Below are 12,707 nucleotides of genomic sequence, written 5' to 3' on the forward strand. Positions count from 1 at the left end.
TCTTTGACTGGGCGGGGCGCTGTCTGCGTTAAAAATCAGGGGTGTGGAAAGCGCTGAACACTCTCTTCCTGCTCTGCAAGTCCCTGCAGAGAAGGAAAAACTGGATTGGAGCAGCGGCCCCGCCCTCCGTGGCGGCGGGGCGGGGGCTGGGGCGGGGCTGGGCGAGGTGGGGCTGGGCTGGGCGAGGCGTGGCCGGGCAGGACCGGCCCCCGCCGGATCCCGCGGAGGGCGAGGCCTGCGCGCTGCGCAACCACGTGACTTCCTCGCCTCCGGGGACACCGACGCATGCGCGCCGCACTCTCGACTAGGCAGCTGTGGTGCTGGTGGCGTCTGCTCTGGTGTCTGTGGGGACAGAGACGGTGGAAGTGCCCTCTTCGGCTCGGTTGGCCCAGATTGCGGCTCATGGCATTGAGTGGCATCCATCGTCAGGTCAGCTGCGCGGGCGCCTTGGAATTGGCCGGAGGGGGTGGTACGCGGGGCAGCAAGGGGCCTGCCTTGTTTCAGGCCGCGCTCAGGCTGCGGCCTCCCTCTCCCGCCCTGTTTGAGGCCTGCCTTGGCCTCGGGGCCCAGCTGTCCATCCCTTCTCCTTCCCACCTGTTGGGTGGAGCGGTGCGAGGTTTCTTTTCTTAGACCACACGTTTCTCTGCGGGTGCTTCAGGACGGGAGGGGAAATGTGGGCCTCCACCTTGATTTAGGAAGAGGTTTGGGGGTAAGTCTGAAGCCCATGCTTTCCCGAGAGTTCGGAATCACTGTGGCTGGGACGACTGGAAGTGGAAGGGACCCAGAGGATTGGGAGAATATAATACAAATTGTGTTAAAGTTTTAGGCGCCTTGTAGGGCGCGTTCCGCGTTCTAACCAAAGCCACACTCTGGGACCCTGAGTCACAGCACCCCAAAGATCAGCTAAAGCTTTTGGCAGGATAGGGTAGAAGCAGAAAAACCAAACATTAAAGAATAATGTTTACCTTTTGTAGCCAGAGACCAACACTGGTGTTTTTCTCGTTCCAAAAATCACGTCTTTAAGTTAATTAGTAGTACTGCTCTTAATGTGTTATTAAGTACCATATTATGTACTATATTTATGCCGACTAAAATTTTAGTTTAATATTCATGTTGCCTTTTCTTTGAGGACATCAGGTTATTTGACAACTGATCCTTGTTCAGAAATACGTAACACTTTTCTTTTTACAGTTGTAAAGGTTGAAACCTAAGAAAGCAAGTTTCATACAGGGAAATATGAAACTCATGTTGGAACTTAAGTGTTTTTGGCTTTGAGAGCTTAAGTGGATTGAAAAAAACAAGCAACTACTGTCAGGTGTCCCTGCCCACCCCCCCTTTATAACCTCATTCTAAAATTGCAAAAGTTGGAATTTTCCACTCTTCAGCCTCTGGTAGGGATAAAGTGAAGAAAGGAGTTGTACTAAAGAAGACAAGTTTTTAAGATTGTGAACTCTGGAATAATTAGGGGTTACCAAAGATGGCTAATTAGTAGGTGGTGAGAGATATTTGAAGTGAGAATTGAAAAGCAGAATTTTTTTAGTGTCAGAATATTTGGTAGTGTTTTTACTTGCTTACTTGTAGTTGAATATGGGAAAGATAAAAAGTGTGTGTGTGGCTTTTTTTCAAGAGAAAGATTAGTAGATACAAATTACTATGTATAAAATAGATAAACAAGGTCCTACTGTGTAGCACAGGGAACTGCATTCAATATTTTGTAATAACCTAAAAAAAAGAAGAGAGAGAAAGAACAGAACCTTCTGTGGTATGCTAACAAATAATTCTGCGTAAAACATAGGATTTTAATTTTTTTTTTGAAAAGTAGCCAAAGGGGGAAGAAAGTAGTTCCAGCCAAATGGTGTTTTTTTTTTCCAAAGACCAAAGATGATAGAAACATTTATGTAAATAAAGTCCAGTTTCTGGAACATAGTAAGTGCTTAATACGTGGAAACTTTAAAAAGGTCAATCTGTGAACATTCTGCTCAGCCTTTGAAAACAATTTCCAAAACCAGTGGTTATGATAGCCTCTTTTCTTCTAAACACTTTGAGTTTTCAAATTGGCTTATGTGTGGATGAGGCACAGAGTGACTTCTGGATTGCAGAGCTAGTTGATTTGCAGTACTCAAACTCCTGACTTTCAGTCCTTAGTGATGACTTCAGATTTTTATGTGTTGCCCTCTTTATGAAAAGAATAATCAGTGGTATGATTTTGAGTACCTCTGTCAGCATAAATGCCTATAGAGAGATAGAAAAGAAGGTAATACATCACACTTCTCATTTTTAATTGAGTATGGGTTATTTAAGTCATCCTTCAAAAGAGCTTTTAAATTTTAAGATGGCATGCTGAATTGTTAGATGTATGTCATAACTGAACTAAAACTTGAACTGTATGAACTTGATGTAGAACTGTATTTTTTCATGTACTGCATATTCACTTTTAATATATCATGTTTTCTTTTATACTTGTGGACTTTATGCCTCTCATATGGTTTTATATATGAAAGTACAGAGTAGTAAAAGGGCATGGACTGGCTTGGTGAGTTGAGAAAAGGAGGAAACTTTTGTTATTCTGAGAGAATAGCATGAGCCCAGGCTCAGGCATGAGAATGTGTTGTCCTCTGTAAATGACAGTAAGGAATACTGTAGGATTAATACGTTTGAAAAGTTAAATTGGGACCAGATATAGCATTCAAGTCTTTCAACAAATATTTATTGTGCTGTTTTATACTAGACACTATTTTAGGTTCTAGGGACATAGTAGTGAACAAAACCAAGGGCCCTGTTCTCACTGAATTTAATATTCCAATAATATTAATTTATCTGTAGCAATAGTGTAGCAATGTTTTTCAAATTTTTTGACTGCAACCCATAATAAGATGTACATGTAACATTTCAATCCAATAATCCAATAGTTGAATTCTGTGTGTATTTCAACAGTATGCCCTTAACGTGTGCATTGCACTCTGATGTATTTTTTCTACTCTGTATTTTTCCTTTAAAAAAAAATAAGCTGGTTTGAAGCATTCTGAATAATGTTTGAAAAACATTATTCAAGAGGGGAGAGAATAATTATTTATATTGTAACAGTAGCAGTATAAAAGAAGAGGATAGTTAATCTTTATAGCAAGGTATGTGTGATTATTTGTGGATGAGGTTTAGAGAGGTTAAGTAACTTGCTCAAAGTTCCCTAATGAGAAACTGGGCCAGATCTTTAATTCAGTTCTATCAGGCTCTAAAGCCCAAGCACTTTATTATACAACTCTCCAATTGATTATGAAAGTAATAAACTAGGTTTAGGACTCTGGGTGGAGGGTAAGGCCTGTGATGCTTTTTGTTTATTATGCAATGAATTAAGTGCGTACTAGGCCTGCGTGTGTACTGTATCTCTACGTATTTGTAGACCTGGGTCTTATTCTCAGGGAATTTGAGACAAGGGAAGATAGACATTGAATGAGTATCACAAATGTGATGTGTGCTATGGGGAAAAAGGATGCTATGGAAGCATCATTGGGGGAACCTAACTAATTTGGGGGGTATGGGAATACTTTTCTGGAAGGGATGTTTAAATGTGCCCAGATTAATGAGTGGGCTTCAGTTAGGTTGAAAGCTCTGAGTGGGAGTGTGGGGGTGAGGTACAGGGGTGGGAGAGCATTCCAGGTAGAAGAAACTGCATACACTAAGGCCTTGAAGCTGAAATGAGCTGAACTGGAAAACAACAAAACTAGGTGACTGTGATATGTCAGTAAAGGGCAAGAAGAGAGAGCCTTTCAGGGAGGAAGTCATCATTACTGTTGGATGCTGTGAAGAGTAGATCAGAAAGATGAATCAGAACATGCCCAGTTGGATTTATAAACAAGGAGATTGTGATCTTGGGGGAATGTCAGAGTAGTGATAAAGAAGAATCCAAATTTACGAGTAAATGGAGGGTGTAGAAGTAGACAACTTCATTGTCTTCCCGTTGTACTTGGAACAAAATCCAAATCCTTAACATAGCTTATGATTGCCCTTTGGTTGTTTTTAAACTAAATTATAGTATGTATATTATAAATTATTATATAAAAGATGAGAGATATTTTTACATGTTTGAAGGCTAATGGAAGTAATATATACTGAGAGAAACTGATAAGGAGAGAGTGAAGATAATTTAAGAAGCAACATTCTTTTTTTTTTTTAATTAATTAATTTATTTATTTTTGGCTGTGTTGGGTCTTCGTTGCTGCGCGTGGGCTTTCTCTAGTTGCGGCGAGCGGGGGCTGCTCTTCGTTGCGGTGCGAGGGCTTTCTCATTGCAGTGGCTTCTCTCATTGTGGAGCACGGGCTCTAGGTGTGCGGGCTTCAGTAGTTGCGGCACGCGGGCTCAGTAGTTGTGGCTCACGGGCTCTAGAGCACAGGCTCAGTAGTTGTGGCACACGAGCTTGTGGGATCTTCCCAGACCAGGGATCGAACCCGTGTCCCCTGCGTTGGCAGGCGGATTCTCAACCACTGCGCCACCGGGGAAGCCCAAGAAGCAACATTCTTGAGAAGATGGGTGGGAGAAGTGATCCAAGTCATGAGTTCAGGGTTTGACCTTTCGTAGCAGCAGAGATACTTCATCCATTGTGACCAAGGTAAGGAGGAGGACAAATAATATAGCTGTTATGAGAGTGCTATAATAGAGGTGCAGAACAAATACTTAGAGAGCAAAAGACACATAATGGTTATGTATTTCAACTTTTATAGGAGTGCTATAATAGGGGTACAGGACAAATACTTTGAGAGCAAAAGGGAGGGAAGATTATACAAGAGGTGAGGGAAAACTCTTAGAGGAAAACATAGGCAGAACAACACTTTTCAGGATGAATTGCAGCAATATCTTTTTGGATCCACCTCCTAAAATAAGGAAAATAAAAACAAAAATAAACAATTGGGACCTAATTAAACTTAAAAGCTTTTGCACAGCAAAGGAAACCGTAAATAAAACGCAAAGACAGCCCACAGAATGGGAGAAAATATTTGCAAACAATGTGACCAACAAGGTATTAATCTCCAAAATATACAAACAGCTCATGCAGCTCAATATTAGAAAAACAAACAACCCAGTCAAAAAATGGGCAGAAGATCTTTTCTCCAAAGAAGACATACAGGTGGCCAAAAAGCACGTGAAAGGATGCTCAACATTGCTAATTATTAGAGAAATGCAAATCAAAACTACAGTGAGGTATCACCTCGACTCTGGTCAGAATGGCCATCATCAAAAAGTCTACAGACAATAAATGCTGGAGAGGGTGTGGAGAAAAGGGAACTGTCCTACACTGTTGGTGGGAATGTAAATTGGTACAGCCACTATGGAGAGCAGTATGGAGGTGCCTTAAAAAACTACAAATAGAGCTGCCATATGATCCAGCAAAAGCACTCCTGGGCATGTATCTGGAGAAAACCATAATTTGAAAAGATACATGCACCCCAGTGTTCATTGCAGCACTATTTACAATAGCCAACACATGGAAGTAACCTAAATGTCCATGGACAGAGGAATGGTTAAAGAAGGTGTGGTACATGTAAGTGGAATATTACTCAGCCATAAAAAAGAATGAAATAATGCCATTTGCAGCAACATGCCTAGACCTAGAGATTATCATACTAAGTGAAGTAAGTCAGACAGAGAAAAACAAATATCATATGATATGTCTTATATATGGAATCTAAAAAATGATACAAATGAACTTATTTACAAAGTAGAAATAGACTCACAGACATAGAAAAACTTTCGGTTACCAAAGGGGAAAGGTGAGGGGGAAGAGATCAATTAGAAGGTTGGGGTTAACATATACACGCTACATATGTAAAATAGATAATCAACAGGGCCTACTGTACACTACAGGGAAACTACTCAATACTTTGTGATAACCTATATGGGAAAAGAATCTGAAAAAGAATAGATATATGTATATATATAACTAAATCACTTTGCTGTACATCTGAAACTAACATACACGTTGTAAATCAACTATACTCCAATATAAAATAGAAATTTCAAAAAATAATAAAAAATAGAAGAGGTGAGGGGATTGGGAGACTGGTGACATAATAGATTTACTTCTTGGAGGTATAAAGAATTTTAAGAAGGAAATAGGGCATTAATGGAGATCTAGGAGGATAAAGCCTGACCCACCGTTGGTTGTGGCAGCTAGGTCAATATGAGAAATCAGTATTTTCATTGGAGTGATATGGGCTGGACTACATAGTGTACTAACAAATGGTTATTTTCTTAGGAAAAATACTGCAGTAGAACATGCTTGTTCATGATTAATTCTTTCATATGGCCTTTAAAAAATTATTTCTAATGATAGAAATGTTACTTATTCTTACATATTTCTCTTTTAGCCAATAACTTTGTAAGTCTAATACTTCTAATAATTTGCCTGTAGATTCATCATTATTTCTTGAGAAAATTCTAGAATATTTTATTTTCTTTTAAACATAGGTCAAAGCTATGCTTAATTTTAAGGTTTATGCTACATACTGAATTTTGAGAATATAACCCAAAGGAAATTGCTTTTTACAAATAGGCATTTACATGAGGGAGTTTACTGTGATATACTTAGTAAAGACAAATCTTAGAAAGAACTCAAGTCAAATTGAGGAATATTTAAGCAAATCCAGCCATACTGCCCTTTTTGCTGATCTGTTTTTCTGTGAACATGCCAGACAAGGCACTTACTTATCTCAGAACTTGCTCCTTCTGCTGCCTGTAATTTTCTTCCTCCAGACAGCTGCATGACTGGCTTTCTTACTACCTCATCCTCTTTTGTTTTGTTCTTAGCACTTGGTACCACATACATATTAGAAATGTAGTTAGATTAAAAAAGTCTCTATCTCCCCACTGGAATGTCAGCTCCTTGAGAGCAGGGACTTTGTTTCGTTCACAGCTAAATTTCCAGTGCTTAGAATAGTAGTGTCTGACACACAGAATTAGCTCATTAAATATCTGTTGAATGAATATTATTACACTAGGAAATGATATTGGTTAGAGATTTTTAAAAATACTAAATAAAAGGGGTTCAGCATAGAGTAATTTGCATACCTCAATTCAGTAAAATAAATGAAAAATATAAATCAGATAAAGTAAAAAAGAAATAAAATAGAATAAACCCAAAAGGATAAAGAACAGAAGAGGAGGTATCAACAGATGAGAATTCAGCGTTTTGGAAGAAAGCAGATGGACCAGTTTTAACTGATTAACTTAGATTTTCATTTTTTTGCGTTCAGCTCTGTGCCTGCAGAGAGGGACGTTAATAAGAAACAAGATGGATATTCCCACAAAATCCCAGAAAGGCTCAGGAATTTCAGGTTCCAAGGGCCTCTGAAGATGGGAGTGCTGAATGCAACTAAAAATTGTAAGATTTGTTAAAAGTCTAGAGTAGTTTAGACCCTAGATTTTCCTTCTCCATCTAGCATAGCCAGCAAAAAACTGGATGTTCGTTATTTGAAGAGGACGAAAGCAGAGAAGTTGGCACAGCTGGTGGGAGGTGGGGCAGGGGTGAAGGGTCTTAGCGAAAATGGGAAGTTGAATGAAAGTTTATGTATTGAATGGTGAAATCACCAGCCCTGTTTGTCTTCTTTGTTCCCAGAATGCTTGTTGCCTTAAGTAAGTCAACAAAGAAAAAGATTTTATTATAAATGAGATTCAACCAAGGGGACAAGTGAAAGGAATTCCTTGGATCGAAATGAAGAGACAAACCTAGACAGGACAAGCCAGTCTAAATTGTTGCAGAAGATTAGATGGTTTCAGAAAGGATGGCTCTGGAAGGGAAAATAGAATTGATAAGTATGAGTGACAGTTGTTTTTGAAGGACCTTTATGAGACCTCAAGGATGTGGGGTCATTTTTCAAAGGCAACGAAACATATGAAAATGAGGAAAGATTTAAAGAAAGAGAGTAAGCAAATGTAATTGTAGTGTACAAGATAGCTTGAAAAAAATGTTTACCTGGTCATAATAATGTAAACTTGAATATTGATTTAAGCCCAACCTGATAGAACTGTATTGGGAGCACATGAGAGGAAAGCTGTGCATGTATAATAATAACTAAACCCGTATCGTCTCTAATAGCAAAAAAGATCTAAAATGGAAAAGTCAAGAAATAAATGCCTTCAGATAAACGCTGTGTTGATTACCAGTTTTTTGAAGTTAAAGTCAACAGATTTTTTTCTTCCTCCTCTTAAAACCTCTGCAAAACAAATTCTAAATGCATTGTAAAGTTCATTTTTATTTTCGTTATTAATTTTAAAGTATAACACCTTAAGTTTGGATAACAATTTCCAGGGAATTGTTTGCAGTGGTATCTTCATTTATGTGAATTTATAGTTTTTAAGACTTTCACATGCTTTTATCTCATCCGAAGTTTTCAATAGCCCTGTGAAGCAGATAATACAAGTATTACTAGTCTTATTTGGAAGTGAGAAAAGTAAGACTGACCTAGAATCTCATGCTATTAAGGGAGAGAAGTAGGACTCACCCTCCTCTACCCCTTTGTTCTTTCTAATATTTAGCACACTATACTTTGTCTTCTTATGGTGAAAGAAAGATCTGGAAATTCTAATTCCTAGTCTCTTGTATTTTGTCTTTCTAATTTAGTTATAGCTTAGCTGTCTTCTTCCTTTAAAAAAAAAAAAAGCTTTATTGTGGTAAAAACACATAAAATTTACCTTAATCTTTTTTTTTTTTTTTTTTTTGCTATGCTGCGCAGCATGTAGGATCTTATTTCCGCCCCCGCCCCCCCCCCCCCCCGACAAGGGATCAAACCCGCACCCCCTCCAGTGGAAGTAAGTGCAGCGTCTTAACCACTGGACCACCAGGGGAGTCCCTTCTTAACCATTTTTAAGTGTACAGTTCAGTAGTGTTGTGTATATTCACGTGGTTTAACAGATTTCCAGAACTTTTTCATCTTACAAATCTGAAACTATACCCATTAAAACAACAACTCCTCTTTTCCCCCTCTCTCTAGTTCCTCATAACCACCATTTAGCTTTCTTTTTCTATGAATTGGACAACTCTAGATACCCCATATAAGTAGAATCATGTAGTACTTGTCTTTTTGTGACTATCTTATTTCACTTAGCATAATGACCTCAAGGTTCATCCATGTAGTGTATGACAGGATTTCCTTCATTTTAAAGAGTGATGATATTCCATTATATATATATATCACATTTTATTTACTTCTTCATGTGTTGGTGGACATTTGGGTTGCTCCTTTGGTGGTTGTGGATAGTGCGGCTATGAACATGGGTATACAGATAGCTCTTTGATACCTGGCTTTCAGTTAGTTTGGATATATACTCAAGTGGGATTTTTGTTTTTGTTTTTAATATTTATTTATTTTGGCTGTGCTGGGTTTTAGTTGCAGCACACGGGATCTTCATGGATGTGTGTGGGATCTTCATTGAGGCTTGCGGGATCTTTTAGTTGTGACATGCAGGATGTAGTTCCCTGACCAGGGATTGAACCTGGGCCCCCTGCATTGGGAGCGCGCAGTCTTAACCACTGGACCACCAGGGAAGTCCCTGGGATTTTTGGATTATATGGTAGCTCTATTTTTAATATTTTGAGGAAACTCCATTTGATTTTCTGTGCCATTTTATAATCCCACAGTTAGTGCACAAAGGTTCCAGTTTCACCTCATCCTTGACAAAACTTGTTATTTTCTGGGTTGTTTTGATAGTAGCCATCCTAATCGGTGTTGACGTGATATCTCACTGTGAATTTGATTTGTATTTCTGTGATAATTAGTGATGTTGAGCATTTTTTCATGTGCTTGTTGGCCATTTGTTTATCATCTTTGGAGAAATGTCTATTTAAGTTGTTTTTTTATTTTCTAATTGAGTGTTCAGTTATGGGAGTTCTTTATTCTGTATATTAACTACTAATCAGATATAAGATTTACAAATATTTCCTCCTCTTCTGCTATTTGTCTTTTAACTGTGTTGATTGTGTCCTTCGATGCATGAAAGTTTTAGTTTGATGTAGCCCCATTTGTCTGTTTTTGCTTTTGTTGCCTGTGCTTTTGGTATCATAGCCAAGAAATCACTGCCAAGTCCAATATCATGAAGCTTTTCCCGTATGTTTTCTTCTAGGAGTTTTATAGTTTTAGGTTTTACGTTTAGGTTTTTAATCTATTTTGGGTTAACTTTTGTATATGCTGTAAGATAAGGATTCAGCTTCATTCTTTTGCATGTGAATATCCAGTTTTCCTAGCACCATTTGTTAAAGAGACTGTCCTTTCCCCATTGAGTGATCTTGGGACCCTTGTCCAACATTTATTTCTGGGCTTTCTGTTCTATTCTATTGGTCTGTTTGTCTTTATGCCAATACCATACTGTTGTTTTCTTCCTTTTATAGTTGTTTTTTACCCCTTTGCCATTTTATGTTGCTAGTTAGAAGTTATTGGTGGTTGTTAAGAATAAACTGGTACTAGTAATTGCCACATTATGAAGTATATGTTAGAATAACTTATTAAAAAATAACTTTAGTGTATTTTTCTTTTGGCCATGTAATTTTTTGAAGTAATCAGAAAAATGATCTCCCTAAGGGTAAGGCTGGCGTTCTTAACTCTTTTTATAACACTGTAATTGGAGGGGGTGGAGTAATTGATCATTTCTGAAGATGCAGGGGTGTGGTAAATTTGCTGATTCCAGAAGAAACCCTTATGTCCCACTTAAGTATGCAGTTAGAATAGGACAGGTAGTAAATGAATCAGAATGTATCAACTAACAACTTTCCATTTGTTTTTTTGACAGTATGCTTTGAAATAAAAAGATACAAAATAATGACTAATTTGTATCTGGAAAATTAGTCTTCAAATGTGTCTTTTTTTTAAAGGGGGGGCAAAAGAGACCAAAATAAGTTGAAAAGCTTCTGTGCCTTTTCCTAGGGTCTCAACTGGTAAACCTGGAAAAGTTTATGACAATAATCAGTCATTCAAGTAGAAGGGAACTATTTTTTCTGGTAGTCTAATATTGAAACTTTGGGATTGTCCTTTATTGTGTACCAACTAGATTTGGTTGTATTATTTCTTCTCAGATTCCTCTTGCTCTCCACGCTGCTTACTTTCATTTCACTTCCCCAATGCAGACCCTCTTCATTCTGGTCAGTCTTATTTCCTTCTTGTCTTGGAACCAGTCCTAATTTGCGTCTTCTTGTCTACTGTTAATAAGAAGGGTTGTTCTGTCAAGTCAAGTGGGCTGTTCGCTATTTTGGAATAATTTATCATTCTTTCGCTATTGTTCCAAAATCTATAGTTTTTCAAAGTGAAGACCAAATTCTGTATTTCATGAAGGTTTGCTAGATGCCTATAATTTTCAGTTGATTTTTCTAAACTTTGACTTTGTTTCATTTGAAATTTTGTCTGTCTCTCTAATTGTTTTGCATGGTTTTTTTATCGCTCTCCAACTACTAATAGTTAATAAGCCTTAGAATGAGGACCTTATCTTATACCTGTGTATTCTCTACAAGGAATGTAGTATAGTGCTGGATATGCATCAAGTGTTGAAAACTTTTTTTTGTCCCCACCTGACCTTCCCCCACTTTCCTTCTTCTCCTTTCCCTCTTCTTCTTCTTCTCCTTTTTAAAAAATATTCCCTAGATTTACCTGGTTATAACTAATTCTTCCAGTGGCATTCAGCCTCAAAGTTCACTTGATTTAACATTTTAAATTTATCCTTTCTTGGGAAAAAATTTGCTTCATACTGCATTTTGAAATAATGGACATATTTTAAAATCAAGATTTCAAATCTACATGACAATTTAAAAGATGCCTTCAATACACACAGAAAAAGCTAAAACTAGTAAGAAGACAAACTCAAAAATGTTTTACAATGTGTGTCATTTTCTAGTTTACAGAGAGCTTGTGCAAACCATTCATAAAAAATGCAGTAGAAAATATAGACAGGGCTTCCCTGGTGGTGCAGTAGTTAAGAATCCGCCTGCCAGTGCAGGGGACACGGGTTCAAGCCCAGGTCCAGGAAGATCCCACATGCCGCGGAGCAACTAAGCCCGTGCACCACAACTACTGAGCCTGCGCTCTAGAGCCCACGAGCCACAACTACTGAAGCCTGCACGCCTAGAGCCCATGATCCGTCACAAGAGAAGCCACCGCAATGAGAAGCCCACGCACCACAACGAAGAGTAGTCCCCACTCGCCACAACTAGAGAAAGCCCACGTGCAGCAACAAAGACCCAACTCAGCCAAAAATAAATAAATAAATAAATAAATAAATAAATTGGAAAAAAGAAAATATAGACAAAGGATGTGAAATAGTATTTAAGGGAAAAAAAGGAAATTCAACATCCTTGTAGTTAAAGAAGTGCACATCAAAATGAGGTACTACTTGCTTTTTTCCTTTTTTTAATCAGATGAGCAAAAATTGTTTCATGATAGCTAGTGCTGACAAGAGGAGATGGAAAAATGGACATTCTCATGTCCATATCTCATTAGTGGGTTAGTTAGGAATGCATTTGCCTGCAGGTAATAGAAAAACTCATCTATTGATACAAGTTTAAGCAAATAGGGACTTATTTTCTTACACAGTATGAAGCTGGCATTGTGTTATTAGCAGCTTGATGATGTCAGGGCTGGCATTTCTTAATTTTCCTGGCCAGTTCTTTTGACTGCTTGTGAATACAAGTTGTTTCAGATATGTTCACATTCAAAGTAAGAAGAAAGTGGTAGAGC

The 12,707-nt window shown here is 38.2% G+C and overlaps 1 protein-coding gene across 2 annotated transcripts in view; it reads left to right on the plus strand.

Moving 5' to 3' along the window:
* The first annotated feature begins 280 nt into the window (after positions 1–280).
* The window catches only part of PRPF39 (pre-mRNA processing factor 39), a 35,727-nt gene continuing 23,300 nt past the window's right edge, over positions 281–12,707 (plus strand). The window contains exon 1 of one of the 2 annotated variants that reach the window (XM_061182492.1): positions 281–429. In XM_061182492.1, the coding sequence (XP_061038475.1) occupies positions 286–429 (144 nt within the window). In that variant the 5' untranslated portion in view covers positions 281–285. The remainder of the gene's footprint in view (positions 430–12,707) is intronic. The other variant, XM_061182491.1, reaches the window with a different exon arrangement.

The sequence above is a fragment of the Eubalaena glacialis genome, chromosome 2 (genome assembly GCF_028564815.1).
Source record: "Eubalaena glacialis isolate mEubGla1 chromosome 2, mEubGla1.1.hap2.+ XY, whole genome shotgun sequence".
Classification (NCBI taxonomy): Eukaryota; Metazoa; Chordata; class Mammalia; order Artiodactyla; family Balaenidae; genus Eubalaena; species Eubalaena glacialis.